The following is a 20,428-nucleotide window of genomic DNA, read 5'->3' on the forward strand; positions in this document are numbered from 1 at the left end:
GGAAAAGAGGATGGGATGGGAGCAAACGTAGGTGGATTTGCATCCTATATGGGGATTTTCATTTGATGGCTTCTATTTTCCCTTTTAAAGAGAGAGGCTGAGAGACAGAGACAAGTTCGTTTGCTGCAAGTGCAAGGGAAAAGAAGCGCCAGAGGCTTGAAATCATCACTGTGGGAGACTGAGATCATCACAGACACTTACCAGTGTTCCCTGGGTGTATTAAGGGCTTGTTGGAACATAGTAACCATGAATTTATGCAGAACCAATATTCCCTGTTGTGTGACTTTCCCAGCAGCTGCTTGAATGCAAGCACGCTCCTTTGGGATAGTTGGGGGTTTGCCAGATGGGTGTGACCAAATGACAGAGGATCAAGGTTAGGCATTCACATGAACTCTAAGCTTGATAAGAACAGAAAAAAAGTAAGAGGGCTGAGGGGTGGGGGTAATCAGAGAGGTCAGCAGAGCAGAGGTGCTGGTGAGGGGCAGTGACTGCCATGGGGGCAGCCAGCCAGCAGACAGGAAAGGAGGAGGGAGGTCAGAGAGGGGCACCCTGACTCTATGATTTTGGACCAGTTCCCAGAGATGTTAAAGCCCCAGTTGTGACCGTGGAGATGGGTGGCTTAGAGAGAAAAGAGTTGGCCTGCAGAGAGAAGAAAATGAAGAAACCAACAAGCCAGGGTACCTGCTGAAAATGTCACCCAAACCTCTTAACTCTAGGAAACAAACTGAGGGGTTGCTGGAGGGGAGGTGGGTGGGGGGATAGGGTCACTGGGGTGATGGGCATTAAGGAGGGCACATGATGAAATGAGCCCTGGTTGTTATATGCAAGTGATGAATTACTGAACTCTACCTCTGAATCTAAGTAGGTACTATATGTTGGCTAACTGAATTGAAATAAAATAATTTTTAAAAAGAAAGCAGCAAGAAAAGAAAAAAAAGACAGAAAGGAAGAAAGAAAACTTCACCTAAACCAACACTGAATTCACATAGGATGAGAGGAGAATATGAGACAGATGCTGAGATCCTCAAAGAATGAGGGACCATGGTGTCAGTAAATGGCAGAAGGTCTCAGGAGGGGAAGAAGGTGGCATCGCCAGATGGCTGAGACTCAGAACAATGGTCTATGGGAAGTGGGAAGTAAGGAAAACCAGCCCCCCCCCCCACCTTCCAGCCTTTACACCATGCCGTGGAAGAACAGAACCAGCCACTGTGTGGGAGGGCAACAAAAGAAGCAGTATTTGTAGGTGTGTTACTTATCTATTGCTGTACAACATGTTACCCCGGACCTGGCACCCTCAGACAACCCCTAGTTACGACCTCACGCTCTGGATGCACCAGTCCCAGCACAGCGTCCGCTGGGCCTTCTGCTCTCCCGAGGCTGCAGTCAGGGGGTTGGCCGGGTTGCCATCTGGAGGCTCCACTGGGGAAGAGTCTGCCTCCGAGCTCACTAAGGTTGTTGTGCGAGTTCATTTCCTGAAACTAAGTAGGTACTATAATTGTATTTGGCTCACTGAATTTAAATAAAATAAATTTTTGTTTTTTAAAATAACTGTGTGACTGAGGACTTTGGTTTCTTGCCAGCTGGCTGCTGGAAGCCATCCTCAGCTCTTAGAGGCTGTCTTTGGTGTGTGGCCACACGGGCTTTCCCAACATGGGCATGATTTCATCAGGCCAACAAAGAGAGTCTCCTGGAACAAGTCTGTTAGTGAGATGGAGACCTGTATAACATAAGCTCATCACAGATGTGACCTCCCATCACGTCCGCCATATTATGTGTTAGAAACACAGGGGCCCATGCACTCCAGGGCAGGGTATCACACACAGGTGTGAACACCAGGAGTCAGGGATCATGGGGGCACCTTCGGGTCTGTTCTCCTAGAAGGGAAGAGGATACGGGATGCGTGCAAGTTACTCTGTAGGCTAAATGATGGGTGGAGGTGGGTGGCCAGGAGGCGGGAGCTGGATCGGGGTGAGCAAAGGCTGAGCACTTGGAAGTGAGGGTTCGGCAGAGGATGGATGACAGGAAGAGGGGTTTGGACTTTGAGTACAACTTGATGGAAACTGGGTTCTCTGCCTTTCTCCATCCTATGAACTATGGAAGGCAAATCTGCGTACTTACAGAAATACGTTGTGTCAAATAGGTTAACTTTGCTAACTATATATTGATTCTATTTTCTCCAAAAGTCTGGCCTCTTTAAAGAGCAGATGGTGGAGGCACATAAACTGAGACAGCCTGAGAGGAGTCTTAAAGATAACAGGGAAAAGCCAAGTGACAGCCCTATTTCCAGGATAAAAGGCAGAGGAGGGCCAGAAGGCAAAGACTCTCTGGGAGAAAGGAAGAGAGTGGAAGCTGACACTTTGAAATTGGAATCAAGCCTAGTGAACTCAATAGAGTTGATGAAATGAAATTGTGTGACTGTCAATAAAATGACCAGAGGATGATGGTTGATAAAATACTCAAGGATCATAAAAAGGACGAGGAACACATTTGCAATCCTGCCGGGGCTTCTGGGATCCAAGTCAATACACGTTCATTTACGACATGGAAAGGTTCATTCATATTATAATTAAAATATACATAGCATGACATGTTAAGGTTGTTTTGAAAGAAGCAGAGCAGCTAGTAGCTAAAAGCTGGTAGTTTAAAGTGGGGGGAATAAAACGAACGCCTTTACAGAATATATATCTCTAAGGGACTTAGTAGGGTTGGTGTTAAATCGGACAAATAAGTGTGAACTCATTTTCTGGCTCTCTCACTAGAGGCCTGGAAGTGGAAAGTGCTCCTCACCTCAGTTCTCGTGTGGATAATCTGATTTGCACCAGGAGTGCCCAGACATTGGTCCCTGATAACATTCACCACTTAAAGAAACCAGGGCTCCTTGGAAAGGAGCTGATACCATACCTCCATGCAAGAAAAACCAGAGCAGGCCACAGTCTGCTAGAAGATATCAGAAGCATGTTAGCTTCAAAAGATATTTTAGAAAGGGATCCAGCAAAGGAAGAAAGGCTGGGGGGAAGGGAGGAAAGAAGGAAGGAAGCAAAGTTGTGACAGTCTGAGTATCAGAAAGGAAACAGACATCTGTGAGAACTCCAAGTCCATTGTGATATTGAATGTGGGTTATACTTAAAAAAAATAATAAAAAGGTATATGTGAGTTCCCCAAAGTGTCAATGTGCATACCATAGTCAAGTTTTGGTTAATAATTAAGCTGTGGATTTCTTTCTTATTTTTTTTAAGATTTTATTTATTTATTTGACAGAGAGCAGGAGAGAGAAAGAGAGCACAAGCAGGGGGAGTAACAGAGGGAGTGGGAGAAGCAGACTCCCTGCTGAGCAGGGAATCTGATGTGGGACTGGATCCCAGGATCCTGGGATCATGACCTGAGCCGACGGCAGACGCTTAACCAACTGAGCTGTGGCTTTCTTGTATCAGGCAGTACGACTTAAGGGATGTCCAGGGATGAAAGATGCTTGGTTGAGGGGCGTCTGGGTGGCTCAGTGGGTTAAGTCTCTGCCACATCGAGCTCTCTGCTCAGCAGGGAGCCTGCTTCCCCCCCCTTCTCTGCCTGCCTCTCTACCTACTTGTGATCTCTGTCTGTAAAATAAATAAATAAAATCTTAAAAAAAAAAAAAAGATGCACTGGTTGTACTTTCTTTAGGTGAAGTTTTGATGAATTTTGTGATTGTAGCAGGCAAAATTTGAGCACAGGAAGTCACCCCCATAGGTGATTACCCCATTGGATGAAATTCTTTTAGAAGGCACATCCGGCCTGCAACCCCAGACTAGCCCAATCTCCAGGTGACTCTCCGTATCTGTAACAGGTTAGCAGCTGCAAACAAGGAGCTCACAACCCTAGTCTGTAAGCATGTACAAGCCCTAAACTTTCGCCTTAGTCACCTCAACCCAATCTGCCTTCTTTGCCTGGTTAGAGGCTTGGAGCTCAACATATGGACCGTGAACACTTTTGTGATGGGTCTAAGGGTGTGTGCGCTAGTCCCGGCTGCCGTAATTGGAATAATCCGTGTTCTGTCATGTTTGGAACTTGAAAAATTTAATTGAAAAACTTTGTATTTCTTCATTTAAAAATTCACAACAAAACGAAGCATTCACCATTTCAAAGTGTATAATTTGTATCTGCTTTTTAAGGTGTTGGAAAAGTATGTAAGCGTGTGACATATCAGACTTGGGATATTGATTTCATAACTGAGGTAGATTAAGTTTGGTGATTAAATGCTTAAATAAATCTGATTAGATCAACAAGTTGAGACTTACCATGTTTCATGAATAAGTGTGTAAGTTCTTAGTGTTAAATGCTTAGGGTCTAAGATTTTGTTAGATTCATAAGTATGCCTTGTTAGATTTTCGAAGTGCTTAATTATAGCCTAAGCAGTCGGAGCTAATTTAATCAATAAGTGATTTTTAAATGTTTGTAAGTGATATTAAATGTTTAGAGAATTTATAGGCTAACTGAACATTAATCAAAAAAAGTAAAAGATTTAACGTGAGAATACTAGCTTTATGAACAAAATAGCAAGATATGTCAGTTGAACATGAGTTAATAAAATCAGGCTTTAAAATTTACAACCTTAATCAATAAAAACTGAAATACACAAACAGCTTTATTCTTTTCCATGCATAAAATTTCCCCTCGGACAATAAAAACTCACTTGATAGTGGCTTAGCGGTTTACAAACTAATGCAAAACACAGAATGGTATTTATTTGCTGAAATGTTGACAGTTGCAGATATTCCAAGTATTACAGGTCAAGCATTACAAGGAAGGACGCTTTTTGGAATTTAGTTCTCTTTCATTCTATTTTTCTTTTACGATTTCATTTACAGTAACTAACTTACAAGCAATGATACATTGCTGAAATACAGTCTCGGGCAGGGAAGGCAGCCCTGCGGACGCACCCCACACTCCCACTCCCAGCCGGTCTCCCAGAGGAATCATTGTGGGTTGGTCCCAATCTAGGCATGGGGCCCTTCTCTGCTCCTGGTCAAAGTCCAGCCTGCTGCTTCCAAACTTTAACGTGCCTGTGCTTAGGAATCACCTGCAGCATTGGATTCTGGATGACTGGGATGGGTGGGGTGAGAAATTGCATTTTTACTGAGCTCCTTGAGGACTCCCAGCATCCAGGACCCACCCCGCGAAGCCCGTCCTATGGGGCGTGCTCCGCACATGTGCGCATGCGCGGGTGTGGCTCTTTCCAGTAGTCCGTTACCTAGGGTTCTTTCTCCCCCGGTCTCTTAAGGTAAGGGTTTTTCCCTGCCGATGGACCAAAGCGTCTTGCTCTCGTACAGCAGCAGGACCCAGGGGCCCTCATCTAAGCAGGCTTCGAGACAACTGCCCTCCCTTGGTCCTGACACTCCCTCTGATCTTTGACGTGTGGCCCCTCTTCCATCACAGAGATCAGATCCTCCCAGACTCTCTGGGAATGGCCAGTGGGGATGAAAGTGAGGCGAGTACAGAACGGGAGGCCTGATGTTATTTTGCTGATTTTTTTGTGTGATCCCCCCCCCACACACACACACATTAGTTCGTCAGGTCTTGGAGGACTGGCACTTTGATTCTAATCACCGCTATGTCCCCAGGAGCTGGAACAGTGCTAGACACATCCTAGACACTCAGTGTTTATGGCATGTATAAAGCCTGTTTTGGCTCTAGGCCACTCATACCCTCTGGAATTTGACATTGGGGGTCCAAGTCTTAGGTGATAAAGACAGTGATAAGTGCCTTGCTTTGCCTCTTTCGGGCATACACCTCCCCGGGGGAAGGGGAAGTGTGGCCAAGGGCAGGACGGAGTCTCCTTGTGCCCCTTGTCATAATGCCATCTCAATGCCACATCCACCTCTGGCCCAGACGCGGGTTCCACAGAGCCCAGGACAGAGGGCAAGCCTCTCCGTCCAAGCCCAGGGGAGGACGCTGAATCAGAGGCAGCCGGAGCAGAGGGCCAACAGAAAAACCCCTGGGCCCAGAAAGCTGCAAGGAGAATGTGATGAGTTGCCAAACTGCCGACAGCAGAAGCAAGTATCAAAGCCAGGGACTACCGCCAGGAATCCAAGGTCCAGTGAGATGAAGAGCGAGAGCAAGTGGGCCGCCTGGAACGGGGGAGGGGCCGAGGCCTTTCCCTGGGGTAGGCATGTGAGGCTTGCTTTAATGTGCCTCCAGGAACGGGGGGCTAGGGTGGGTCAGTCAAGATTAAAGGGGGCCATGGGTGGGATGGACAGAATGGTATTTCCCAAGGGCTCTTCGGGGCCTAGGGAGCAGCATGTGCTCTTAGAAGTCACAAGGCTGATTTCAATCTCAGCTTCTACTCGCCAACTACGTCACCTGCAGCAAGGTACTTAAAAGGCCCCACACCTTGCCGTTCGGATGGTGCAGACCCTGGATCAGCTTAAAATCTGTGTATCCCGGTGATAGGTGGGGATTTCGAGAGAGAAATTGGAAAGAAGTCAGCAAAGTCGTTACTGAAGAGGAAAAGCAGAAGGCGAGATTCATGCCAAACTTCAGAAGCTCGGAGCGGGCCTCTGAAGAAGGGAGGCTGCAAAGAGCAATGGATCCCTTTGATCCTGAGACATTTACACGGTCACAGGACACTCAGCAGACTTGGTCTGAACATCTGATTGCTACCTGATTACTTCCCAAACAGGATTGCTAGCAGGCCAGCTGGCAGAGACACTTTCCCCGTGTTGATGCTTGTCTAATTTTTGCCTCCTTTGTTCTCCACCGTCTCCTGCATTCTACTTCATCCCTCTAGAAATAGAAGCATTTTCTTGAAAAGGTGAGAAAGCGTTGATCGCAGCACCAAATAACACTTTCTCCTGGAGCCGGGGCTCGCGGGGACATCCGCGGACATCGGAGCTTGCCAAGGATCTCCCCAGCATCGGGCAAACTCTGGGGCAGAACTTCCCGCATGTCCATCTCCTGCTCTTCACCCGCATCCCTGAGCCCTGGCTCGGAAGCCAGAATGCAGGCTGAAGTGTATCAGCTGCAACTCAGTAACCCCATGACCTGAGTCAGTGGTTTCCCTGAGCCTCCCGTTTCTTCATCTATAAAAAGAAGTCTGCAGAATCACAACGGAGCCGCAGACACCAGGCGCAGCAGCATGTCTGAAAGTGCTCTGTAAACTGAAAAGTGCTATGACCGTCGGGGTGGTATTGTTGCTGTGGTGGCTGCTGCTCCAGCTGTCCATGCTTCAACCCTATACCTCTGTGCTTGTTGCCAAATCCAGTGGTGTATCAGTTAGAATTCAGTTTGGCTGCTAACTACAAAAACACACAGAAGTAAAAGTGACTTAAAGAAGGTAATTGATTTCTCTCTCATCTGAAATCTGTCCACAGTTGTTATGCTGCTCCATGGTATCAAAGATCCAAGATCTTTTTATCTTGTTGCTTTACCATGGATAACTTCCATTCCTGAGGTCACCTCATGGCCCAAAATGGCTGTAGGAGATCTGGCCATCATATAACAAACTAGTCAACTGAAAAGAGCTCAGTAGAGCATGCCTTATCCCTTTTAGGACACTTCTGGAAGGTGTAGCTCTCTTTGCCTCATTGGCCATCCTAGACAGAGGGCCACATCTAGCTGCAAGGGAAACTAGGAGATAGAGTATTTATTCTGAGTGACCATGTACCCAGCTAGGACTCAGGAAGAGGGGGAAGCTAGGGAGTCTCTACCGGAAATGGGCGTTTCTCCATCTTGATCTTAATCTACCTGTCAGTGGCATGTCAGCACTCCCTAATCACTTTCTTTCCTTCACTACTGAGAAGGAAAATACACCTTCCCAATTTTCCTCCTCCTCTCTTCTACCCTTAAATGTTGGAATGACTCAGGGCCGTCCTGGGGACACCCCTTCTTTCCCTGTCCATATTCTCTTTCTAGGTGATCTTATCTAGTCTCAAGGACCTAATTGCCAGTGCAGATGCCAGGAAATCCTAAATCCAGCCCTGGCCTCTCCCCCTAATTCCAGAATCATATATACACTTGCTACTTGCCATCCCCACTCGTGTCTCACCACCCACAGACTTGCTCCTTCCCAAGTTTCTCCCATCGCGGTAAATGGCACCAGTGACTTCGGTCAGGGAATTCAGAGTTGATCTTTTTTTTTTTTTTAAGATTTTATTTATTTATTTGACAGAGAAAGATCACAAGTAGGCAGAGAGGCAGGCAGAGAGAGAGGAGGAAGCAGGCTCCCCGCTCAGCAGAGAGCCTGATGCAAGGCTCGATATCAGGACCCTGAGATCATGACATAAGCCGAAGGTAGAGACTTAACCCACTGAGCCACCCAGGCACCCCCTCGGAGTTGATCTTAATGCCTCACTTTTCCTATACTCCCCACACCCACACCATCAGGAAGTCATGGTGACTGTCTTCAAAACATATCTCAAGGTCCACTTGCTTTTATATGAACCTCAGTGCTCTAGTCTAAAGCACTGTCATGTCTCCCCTAGATCACCACAGTAACCTCTAACTGGGCCTCCCTGCCACCCCTTCCTGCCTCCTGTTACCTGTCTTCACAAGACAGAGTGAGATTTTAAATAAGCAAATTGGGACAAAGGGGTTGATTCAACACAGGCACGTACTTTGTTCCCTCTGGAAACTCTTCAAGGATGACCATAAACATTTTCTAAGGGATATATCCTACAGAACAAAGAGTACAGGGAGGGAATACTAATAAAAAAAAAAAAATTCAGAAGTTGGAAAACAGAAGGGTGAGTGCCAACTGATTTAGCCTACTTAAGAAAGCGGCATCCTTGCCCAGACAAATCCAGAAAGGAACATGACTTATTCCACCGAATGCCCCAAAGTCAAGACTTGATGGCACCAGGTGTCTCTAGAAGTGGAGGTAAAGAGAGGAGGACTCAAATTCAGTTCAAGAAGAGACAGATGCGGGGCGCCTGGGTGGCTCAATGGGTTGGGGCCCCTGCCTTTGGCTCCAGTCATGATCCCAGGATCCTGGGATCGAGCCCCGCGTCAGGCTCTCTGCTCAGTGGGGAGCCTGCTTCCCCCTCTATCTCTGCCTGCCTCTCTACCTACTTGTGATGTCTGTCAAATAAATAAATAAAAACTTTAAAAAAAAAAGAAGAAGAAGAAGAGACAGATGCTCCAAATCCTCTCCTTGACTCCATGAAGCCACAGGATGGCCCCCACACCCAGGCAGAAGCTGGCAGAGCGGGACAGGGAGTGGCTCTGGGCTGGGGTGCCAGGTCCAGAAGCAGCAAACAGAGTGATGGAAGCGTCTGCAGTGAAGGGTGAGATGTCCTTGACACTCATCCCCCACTGGGTTCCCACAATGCTGGGGGCTGGACCATTCTCCCCAGTGTGAAGCTGAAGGGACCCCTCCCCCCGGAATCTGACCAGATAAGGAAGAAACCCTACAGAAATCCACCTGCCAACATCACAGCTTCCAGAGGGCCACAGAGTGCAGCCCACCCGGACACGTGCCCAGGGCGTCAGAGCCACGCAAGGGCTGTGGGTACCCCTGTGAAGTATGGACAACCGAGGGGGACTGGCTTATGAGGAGAGGCTCGGCTATGGGCATCAAAGACCAAGCGCACCAAGAGCGTTGCAGCCGGGAGGAAACCCATCAGGCTGGGAGAGGAACCACGGCTCTGACGCCACTGCTCGCCTCAGGAAGGTCAGGGCAGACCCGGCCCCCCACCCTGGGAACTGCAGAGACCCCAGCACGCTGCGATCCTTCCTGCGCCCAGTGCTTTCCACCCCAGCACCCTCAAAATAGGGGTTCCCTTCCCTAGGTCCTCAGGGGCCGGCTCCTGTCCCCCTCAGAGAGGCCTTCGAAGGAGGCCCCCAGCCACAGCCTAACACAGGAGTAGCTCCTCCTGGAGAGGGCCAGAGAGTCAGTCCTCAGGCATGGCCGGCCACTGGTGGTCTTGGCCCCACCGCCCAGCACCGGGACACTGCGTGAAAGTCACTGTGCCCAGTAGGGAACAGGGACCGTGGCTGTGTTCCAATCACATTCTATTTAGACCCTGAAACTTGATTTGCAGATTTATTTTCAACGATTTGAAAATGTAAAAACCATTCTTCGCTTCTGAGCTATCCAAAAACAGGCAGCAGGCCGGATGCGGCCAAACCCTGTTCTGATACACCATCCTGTTTTATTTTTGTCAAAGCACTGACCGCTTCCTGCTGTTTTTTTGTCTGTTTGCCTTCTCTCGTTCTTATCCTTTCCCTGCTAGAACGGGGGTCCTCTGAGAGCCGAGGCCCTCATCTCCCTTCCCTCAGCGCCTAGAATAGTGCTTGGCACACGGCGTGCGCTCAGCAGTGTCTGCCACGAGCCGGATGCCTGCTGTGCCACATGGGGACCCCATACCCCCAGCTCCGCTGGCAGTGCCCGACGGGACCCGCCTTGCGGATGACGACGCTACTCCCAGCCCTGCCTTGCCCTCTCCCCTTTCTCTTGTTTCCTGCTCCCCTTCCTTCCCTTCCTCAGTCCCAAGCTGTGGGTCCCTCTATGAGGCCCAGGGCTACCCACAAACCTGAGAGCCAAGAAACACTCCCCCTATGGCCGCCTGTCCTCTACGCTCCCAGACAAGAAACACTCCCCCTATGGCCGCCTGTCCTCTACGCTCCCAGAGCTCAGGATGGGGGAGCCGTGGTGAGCTGCTGGGCCAGCCCCCAGACTCAGAGGCTGACCAGCAGGCCCTGCCAGCAAGGCCAGGCTTCCGGCTACCAAGAGAGGGAGAGAAGTTGGAGAAAATGAAGCTTTAGGACAACCCCCTCTTAGGGAGACCGGCACAAGCACTCTAACTTTTCAGCATGATGTCATGGGGGGGGGGGGGGTTGTGGAGACGAAGAAGGAGCGGTCTCTCAACCAGTGTCCATAGGAGAGGAGTCCCTGGGAGAACTCCAGCTCCCAACGTGGAGGCAGGACCACCAGACTCTGAACACTGGTGCTCACGTTCCTTTAAGCTCACCCAACTCCCGACTTTGAACATATGCACAAGCTACTGTACTCAAGTGACCCAGTGTCCTGAGGAGAAAGGAATGTGCCAGCAAACAGACAAGTGTGGCCATGGCCGGGGCGCAGCGCTGCTCCAGGCAATGGCCTTAGCCATCCTGCCTGTGGGTCTGCTTGCTCTCGGATCAAGGGCTGAGATCACGCTCCTCACGTGCCAAGCTAAGAGCCACATTCCCACCAGCCCCTGCCTGCACCTCGTGCCCTGACCACTCTTCAGATCCAGCGGGTTCTGCGCACTCTTGGGGCTGACGAAGGACCTTACGCTCCGCGTGGCAGACCCGCCGTGCCCACGGAAGCCGGTGCTGGCACTCAAGTCACGGGAGCTGGACGGCCACCAAGGCTCCATGCTCTGCCGGGATGGCGGCACAGACCTGGGTGTCCCCCACTTCTGCAGGCACCACCCAGGGCTCTCTCTCCTCTTAGGAAGGACTGGGCTGGCCGGGAGGTGACCCAGGGGGCTCCGAGTCGCTGCCCCCACAGACGTGGTTCAGTGGCCCCTGCCCCCCTGGCTCCAGCCGGCTGTGGTGGCTGCTTTGGGCTCTGGTCACACAGGGACTATTTCAGTCCCAGAAAAACAAACCACTCACACAAAGTCCTCTGTGTGTAGCAGACTTTACTGAAGATTTGGGGGGACAAGGGTTACATAGCAAAAATACAAAAACTTAAAGTTGAATATTAGACAGCCACGAGCTTAAAAATAAAAAGACATTACCATTCCGGCCAACTGGGCTCCAGACTCGTACAGCAGCACTGGGGCACCTCCCCCGTCCTCTCCCAGGAAGTAAACAGAGCCCAATCGCAGACGGCCTCTTACTCAGGGTGGCCTGTCCCACCATTGGTTGCGTGCTCCCTGTCGAGGAGGCCCCTTCCCTCGGGCCTCTTCCCCCTCACGTGCCACAGACTTATTTCCTCAGGTAAGAACACTCCCCATTTCTGAGACCCAAGGACAAAAGTCTATGCGTGGTCTCTGTGCTGGACAGTTCCCACGACCCTGACACAGAGCAGAGCTTGGGCGTTTTCTGTGAACGTATGTGCGCATGCGTGTGCATGTGGGTGGGTGCGTGTTCGGGGTGGAAAGAGCAGAGGTCAGGGCAGGTCCTAACACACCTAAGTCACCACCACTTCCTGGGTGCCCACCGTGAGCTCAGGCTGTCACCTCTGTCCAACAGCAGCCCCGAGTCAAAGCCATGTGAGTCCCATCTCACCAGCGGGGCTACGAGGGTCTGGGAGCGGGGGCTAACTGCTCGAGGCTGCGGAATGTGGCAGCAGCCACTCCAGCTTCTTGAGAACGACACCCATCTCTATTTAAGTCTTTGGGGCAGAGCTTCTTGTTTTCACTTCTGGAGCTGACACACCAGGTAACAGAAGAGGGGCTGGGACAGGGCAACTGTGGGCTACCCCCACCCCCGAGCTAAAACCTCACACCGTGCGGGTCTGGCCCGGGGAGTGCTGCACACCCCACAGAGCCCCGCACCAGGCCCAGCACCACAGGCCAACAGGAGCTGCCTGCCTCCTACCTCCAGCCCCATCAGAGTGCCCTGCCCACTGTCCTCCAAAGCCCACAGCTGGGGAGAGGATGCAGGTACCTGACACAGTCTGAGTGTCCCAAGCCACAGCTGCCCCCCCCCGATTCTTGCTCCACCAGCTTTAGTCCTGAAGGGCAGAGTGGGTGTCTACACACGCACCCATGCACACACACACACGCTAAGCCCCTCTGTGGGGGCGCTCACCCCACTCCACGGAAGTCACTGGTAGCCACTGAGGCAGTGTGCTCGTCACCGTCAGACCAGAGGTCTGTTTCCATGTCCCCAGCCCAGCCATGCACCCAGCTGGCTCTAGACAGGTCAGGAGGGGCAAGGACTCCACCCTCGAGGGCTCAGGGCCTTCACCTGCCGGGGCGCAAACAGCAGGAATCGCACTGCCTGGTACATGAGCCTTCCTTCGGCGGATGTTTACTGAGCACCTGCTGTGGTCCAGACCTGGTGTTTGGTTTACAGAAAGTAACAGACGGAGGAAGCTACAGTCTCCACCCACAGACAGAGTCTGGGAGGAAAGACAGACGCAGGAGCAGACAATTACACATTCTTCTCCGTGGGCCCCACTAGCCCCAGCATCGGTTTCTTAAAAAAAATTGAAGATTAAAGATCAAAAAGACTTACTCCCTTGCTTCAAACACTTCCAGGACCTCCCTTCGCATGGAATAAAATCCAAAGTCCTTGCCAAGCTAGGGGGTGGTGGGCTGGGAAAGGGAGCTGGCTTGCGTCTCCTTCCCCCTCGCCCCCGGGGTCTGGACGGCTGGCCCGGGGCCCGATCTAGCCTGTCGCCCCTGTAGCTTAGCCCATACAGCTCTTTCTGCACCTGCCCCACACCATACCTCCCTGCCTCTCCTCACAATGCCTTCCCCCCACCTTCCCCAGGCCGCAAGGCTTCCCCAGGGACTCTCATGTCAGCACCCTTCTCTGCCTTGAAAGCATGTGTCAGGCTATATGTCCCATTACTTGCTCACTTCGTTTTCTTCCTCAGTGGACCCTGTCTGCCTGGGTCAGTGATCCCAGCGCCCGGCATGGAGCAGAAGCAAACAGCTGCTAACCGAGTGAACACATGAACACTCCAGGGAAGTGAGGTCACGGCTCTGTGCCCTGCTTCCTGCATCTGTCCCATGGGGATGGCACACCGCCCCTGACTTGAGGATGAGAAGGGACGACAGCAGTCCCTGTGTTCTGGGTCAGAAACAGAAGGCTTCTGCCACACAAGGGCAGGTGTGACTCACCCTTCTGCATGAAAGGGGGTGATCGCGCGCCGGCCCCTTAAGTATGAGTAGGAGTTCTCCAGGAGGAGGAGAGGCCAGGGCACAACTGGCCAGGGGAAGCTGCAGGGCCAAGGCCTAAAGGCAGGGAAGGATGCCTGATTCAGAGGGCACAGGGGAGTGCCAGAGAAGCCTGGGAGAGTGGTGGGCCAGGTCAGAGCTCCCACTGTCCCACAGGGCCACAGCCGGCACTGTACCAGGGGGAGAGGCATCTACACCTGCATTCCCCATGGCTGAAAGGTCTGGAACCTACAGCTCTAAGTAAATGACTTTCCACGAGGCAACTGAGGTCAGCTCCTGAAGAGAAGGGGAGCATGCCCAGCTCACACCTGGCCCGGGCATCTGCCCTGCCTCGCTGTCGCTGTGATCCAAAGGCTCATCTCCTGAACCCCTGCATGTGTGCCACGGCCAAGAGGCTGCTCACACATCCTTGTGAGCATCTGCCTGAAGGTCCAGTCAAGCCAGAAGGGGAGGCATCATGAGTTCTCCTTATCCAAACAGCCCGAGGGGAAAGGCGCAGGGTGAGGGTTGTGACAGTGACCGGAAAGGGGTGGGAGAGCCTCACACAAACCCGCCGTGGACATGTGAGCACATGCTGTCTGCTCAGGGCCTCCTGGACCCCATGACCCCTGCCCCACAGCACGTCTTTTATGAGAGCCGACCCCCACATACAGTGGAGTCACACAACTTGGCACGAGGTCTAGCAGCAGTCCAGAGGCATTTGGTTAAAGTTGTTTTCTGGGGAGAAGAGGCAGCCCCTGGCTGTGAGGGCAGGACACCAGACAGCTGGCTTCCTTTCCCCATCTGGAATGCGGGCCAGCCTTCGTCCCACCTGCTTATCTAAGCACTGCCCATCCTCTAAGGGGCAGCCCCTCTCCACCACAACCTCTTCCCTGGGTCTACCAACCCCTGCTCTCTCGCAGCTCTGACCTCTAGCTTCGGTGAGGCACAGCCAGCCCTGCTTAGGAGCTCTCCAGTCCAACTCTTCAGACTGCAAGCTCTGGCTATTAATAATAATGTGTATTTCTCGAACACATTTATGTGCTCGGCACATTCTAGGCACTCTACGTATCCGAGGTAGGTACTCTTATAATACCCATTTTACAGATGGGGAAACTGAGGCACAGTGAAATTAAGTAACTTGCCCCAAAGCCACAAAGCTACTCAGCGGCTGAGTGCCAGGATTTCGATCCTAGCTGTCTGACTCAAGCCCTCAATCCTAACCACCATTCCGTGACACCTCCTAGATGCTGTCTTAGTCACTTCTGTACTCCCATAATAGCTCCCTGAGTGCTGGGCACAAAGTAAACACCTGCCGGTTGAACCTCCATTCCCTTCTGCTCCAGGCTTCTGGAATTGTGGTTCCCATTAAGGGTGACAGAGGGCCACTAGATGGCAGCAAAGAACCAGACCCAGGCCTCCCTGAGGGAGGGGAGGATAAAATAATTACATTCATTAGTGCATCTTGCACCAGGCACTTTCGGGAGTCAGCTCTCCTCCTCACTAAGGCCTCCTAAGGTCGGTGCTATTGCCCCATTGCCCTCCCCTTTACGGAGAGCAAAGGACCCCAAGGCTCAGACAGGTGGAGAAATTTGCCCGAGCTCAGACAGCTACGAATACCGGGACTGAAGCCAGGACTACCAAAACCCTAAGCCTGTACAGTTCTCCGAAGAGAGAAACCAGGGAACCCTTCACTGGTTCCCTCGAGGCCCAGGGTGGGCTCCACAGCCCTCCTCCACCCACAGGGCACACAGAAACTACCACTGTCCCGGGAGGGAGCACAAAGCCTGGGCTGGCTCAGAGGCAGTCACCACCCAGCAGACACCCCAGCTGGCAGGGAGCCCGAGGTAGGACTCACAGAACACGAGAACTGGGTGGTCTTAGGGACCACTGGTCCACTACAGACCTTTGACCCACCTTCTCGGCCTTCACCCCCACAAACAGTGCTGCGTGACACCAGCCTCACCACCTAAACTCCACAGGCTGGCCTCAGCACCGCCACTCCTGCCCTCCTTGTCTCAAGCTCTGGGCTATGGAACCCACTCTCACCGGGGATGCATGAAAACCTCTAGAGAGTTCTGGCTACATCCCCTCCCGGCCTTTCCAATAACTGTCACCTCCACACCTAAAACCTGAGCCCTGGACTGGACCAAGCCTCCCTGTTGGCTGTCCTGCAGACAGGGCACCAATGGTGGCCGCAACACCGTGCACCAGTCCCTGCAGGGGCATACGCGGGATGCCCAGCACAGAGCCCTGAACCCAAGCCCCGACCCCCCAGCGTGGCCGGCAGCACAGTGCAGGGCTCGAATGGCAGCAGGGGATCCATCCCATCGGGAGCTCTGCATCTGGCGACATTCCTGGCTGAGTCCATGGGGCACCTGTGGGGCTGCTTCTGGCCTGCTTCCCAGTCTGCTCCCCTTCTCCCACGGTCCCTCCCGAGGCTCAGACAGCCAGATCAGGTCCTGGGAAAATACACACCATCTTGGGTTTATTTGGGGTTGGGCATTGCAGGTTCAGGCACAGTTTGTTCCTGGACAGGAAGAGTCGGGACCTCTCCGCTCTCCTGGCACTTCAGGCCTCTGCAGATCCCCTCCCCACATCCCTGCACACACGACGTCTCTTCCCCCCTCCCTGCTCCCTGAGTCTCTTATTCCTTCACCAGCCGGTAGATGTGGTGCTGAGCCCCGTGCTCGCTGGCTGACACCTCGAAGACATAGGCGACGCATAGCAGTGTCTCCTGCGTGTCTCTGTTGGTGACCACCTGCAGGGGACAAGAAAGATGAGAGTTAAAGCCCCAAACAGGGGCACGACGTTATCTCGACCCACTGATCCCTTCCTGCCGCACACCTGCAGCGCACCTGCCCCCCATCACGCACCTGCAGGATGGTGAAGTTCTCCAGCACGCTGTTCATCATGTACTTCTCGGGCAGGTGCTTCAGCTTGTGGATGAAGTTGATCATGTACTCGCAGAGTGGGGACCGATGAATGCGGTAGGAGTAGTGGCCGTTCTCATAGCGGGCGTACTCTGTCTGCAGGACCCAGGGGGCAGCGGGGGCTTAGAATCTCTCTTGACCACTTCCTGCCCCGGCCCAGCTCTCTGGGGAAGCTCCGTGACCCACTCACTGTCCACCTCCTCCGTCAGTGACGGGCAGACCAGGCCGAGGAGGAGGGAGCTCAAGGACAAAAGCGCAGTGGCACTAGGCAAGATGGGACAGAGCAGTGACTCAGTCCTGCCAGCATATGAACACACACTAATAGGCACGACAAGGGCGCGGGAGCAGGGTACGTCTGAGCCACACTGCAGGGCTATCCCGATGTTGATCTCCCGGCTGCCAATATAATACTCTAGCTACATAGGACGCTGCCGGGTGAAGGTACACGGGGTGACAATGGCACAGCATGTGGAGCTGTATGTAATTCTCTCAAAATAAACATTTAATTAAAAATAACTCAAGGGGCAGGCACCTGGGTGGCTCACTGGGTTGGGAGTCTGTCTTCACCTCAGGTCATGATCCCAGAGTCCCGGGATCAAGGCCCTCATCGGGCTCTCTGCTTGGCGGGGAGCCTGCTTCCCCCTCTCTCTCTGTCTGCCTCTCTGCCTGCTTGTGATCTCTCTGTCAAATGAATGGATAAAATCTCTTTAAAAAAAAAAAACTCAAAAAGCATTTTATAAACCACTATTGGTGCAGAGAGGGTTTTAGGCACTGGTGTGTTTCCACGGTCCCCAGGTGACCACAGGGGTGGCAGGGGCTGAGAAGCCCGAGGCTGGGCGTGCTCTCTGCCCTGGTGCCAGCCTGGCATCGGGTTGGGTTGGACATGAGCTGGGTTACTGATAACTGGCGGGCATGTGAGAGGAATAGCTCACGGACTCAGACAGACGTGGGCAAAGCGGTGGGGACAGGATGAAGGGCAGCCTGAGGCAGGGATGGGCCTGCCTTAACAAACACGCGGGGCGGGGTTGGGGGGCTCCTACCTCCACTTTCTCTACCACCTGCTTGCCAAAAGAGCAGACCTTGGTGGAACAAGTGATTATCATGTTCTCCGGACTCTCGTACTGGCTGGAGACCCCGTAGAAGGAGCTGCCTTCATCCTCAATGTTGGTGTTGAGGTCTGCCTGGAGGAAGACACAGGGAAGACTCACAGTGGACTGGTGAGTCAACAGAGGCCCTGCTGGGATTGGACCTAGGGAGAACTCTGGGGCTACTGTCCAGGTTCGAGGGCCAGCAAGACATCAGGAAGGCCTGAAAAGAACTGGGAGAGTAGGATCTTGGACAGCTTCCACCCTTCTCCACAGCCAGGCCTGGTGTAAAGTCAGGGTGTGTTACCTAAACAATGGAAAAAGAGAACACTGTCATCTGTGTTAGTCATAGGCCTCCGCTACCCATTTAGGCACCAAAACATCCAGCAGTGGGGCCCCCAACATTGTCTTTAGGACTTCAGGTTTTATGGTTTTATAGTCTAAGGCTTTGCTCTTGTTAAACTGCAAACAACTGAATCTATATCAGTCATTTCTATTTTAGTATGAATTTGTCAGATCCTTTCCAGAGTCAATTTTGATAGTGCAGTAAGCGTGGGAACAGAAAGCCAGAATGGGAGACTGGCGGAGGGGAGAGTAGGAGGGGGTGCCAGGACTCCTCTCCGTCTCATCCTCCAGTCCAGCTGGTCACTGGACCCTGCCAGTGCTCTTTTGGAAACGGCTCTGGGGGTCGGCCTCTCACCCATGTCTATGGCAGTACTGAGTCCAGTCACCCCTGACTTTTCACATCTCTGCTGCAGCCTCCAGACGAAGCCCCTCCACTGCTGGTCTTCCTCCCTTTGGTTCATTCTCTACGTTCTCTGAGAATTCTCTTCAAAAGACGAGTCTAACTGCACCCCTCCATGGTTAAAACCCTTTCACTGACCCTTTGCCATCAGAGAACCTGATGCTTGCTCCCCAGCCTGGCCTGGGAGCCCCTGGTCCCCTAGATCAGCTTCCTGCTGTTCCCCAACACACACCTTTTCTTCCTCTGCTGACAGCAGAGCCTCAAGTGCCTCCTGCTGGGTGTTGGGTTGATTTGAAATTTTTCTCTTAGCCAACATGGGGTAAGACTCCCAGTTTCACACACATCCCCTGCAAGTGGGATAGAAGCAGGATCTTGGCTTCAGCATGACCAGTGAGGCTCCCTGACCACAGGCCTGGCCCAGCCCCACAGAGCTGACAAGCGACGAGACGCAGGTCTTCAAGCTCCCACTCCCACGCTTACTGCGTCCAGTAGAGTTACAGGGACAGAGGGAGAGCTCAGATGAGACAAGTCCACGCCTTGGCAGCTCTCAGGCAGACACTGTGCTTCTGAAGCCCTAAGCCAGTTAGGGGTCCCCATCCCCCAAGTTAGGGCCCCCCAGTGAATCATCCCATCTGAGCCAGGGCCTGCTAGCAGAGCAATTCAAAACTCAGAACAAACGCACAGATCTAAAAAGGCTTCTTCTGAGGGTGCATTCTCTCCTCCCACCCACACAAGCAGCCTGAGCACCGCCAGGCTGGACCTAGAGCGCGGCAGCCCCACGACGCAGAAGCTCCGGACGAGGCTGAAGAATCTGACACCAAGGCCTCCTCTGAGCAAAACTCAGGTGCTCCCCAGAACCACGGAAGGTTCTGGCACCATTCAGAGCCGGGCACCAGGCAGTTCTATTACCAGCCATTAGGGGATGCTCAGTCATTATGTTTCTCTCCTTTGGGGAAAGAAGTTTTCTGAGAGGAAGAACATTGTCTGGACTGCTGGGGACTGGTTCAATGTCTTACAGCACAATGAAAATATTAGGTCGCCACAAGGGCCTGAGTTTCCTGTTGAGTTTACTGAGGAGGGCCTGTGTTTACTGTGGTGAAATGAAGACGATTGCCGAGTGAAGAAAATAAAAGGCAGGTTATGGAACACAATGAGGATATGTTAACTTTCATGATGAGAAAAAGAAAATGGGCTGTTTTCATGCTGAATAGAACGGCACAGGTTTAGTGTACTCTGCAATGGTTTTAATGAGGCCACTAGGAAGAAAGGAGAACAAGGAATTCCAGCTACATTCAAGGCTCAGCCTCCGAAATAAATAGCAGCGTCTCGGCCCTGGGGTGGGGATGGAGCTGGGCAAGCAAGGGGTGCCCTGAGTCCTGGCTGGGGGTGGGGCGGGGGCGGTCCTCCCTGGGCTGGGAATTGAGGGCGGCTGGGACCAGGAAAAGGCCTTCCAGTGAAGTACGTGGTGAACTGGGACCAAAATCCAGCTCTCCGTCTCCTATTTTCCCCACTAAGTCACATGCTCCTCCTAGGAAACCAAGTTTGTCAGACTTCTTTAAAAAGGAACAGTTTGCTCAAAGTATGCTGCAGCCAGAAGCACAGGGCAGGAGCGTGAACAAGAGCTGGCAGGAAGGTCGGCTGCCTATGAAGGGCAGGCACCCGAACACGGGAGGGTGGGTGCCAGCCAAGGGGCAAGGCCAGGGCACAGAATGATGGCGCTCGAACCACAGCCACCGCCGGGGTCCTCTTGATGAACGACATGCTTGTGTAGCACCTACCAGGGCCCTGTTCTGTCCCCACTGTTTTCTCTTAAATCCACTCATTCCTTATGTCCATGCTAAGTCCAGGAATCAGTCAGGAACTCTATTTTTTTCT

At 52.4% G+C, this 20,428-nt stretch overlaps 1 protein-coding gene across 1 annotated transcript in view; it reads right to left on the bottom strand.

Moving 5' to 3' along the window:
• Positions 1–11,579: 11,579 nt before the first annotated feature.
• TEAD4 (TEA domain transcription factor 4) overlaps positions 11,580–20,428 on the bottom strand; it is a 65,155-nt gene continuing 56,306 nt past the window's right edge. Inside the window, exons 10-12 of the mRNA XM_082738125.1 lie at positions 17,764–17,904; positions 16,667–16,819; positions 11,580–16,551 (exon numbers count right to left, since the gene is read on the bottom strand). Of these exons, the coding sequence (XP_082594251.1) occupies positions 16,438–16,551; positions 16,667–16,819; positions 17,764–17,904 (408 nt within the window). The 3' untranslated portion in view covers positions 11,580–16,437. The remainder of the gene's footprint in view (positions 16,552–16,666; positions 16,820–17,763; positions 17,905–20,428) is intronic.

This window comes from Mustela nivalis, assembly GCF_964662115.1.
Source record: "Mustela nivalis genome assembly, chromosome: 7".
Lineage (NCBI taxonomy): Eukaryota > Metazoa > Chordata > Mammalia > Carnivora > Mustelidae > Mustela > Mustela nivalis.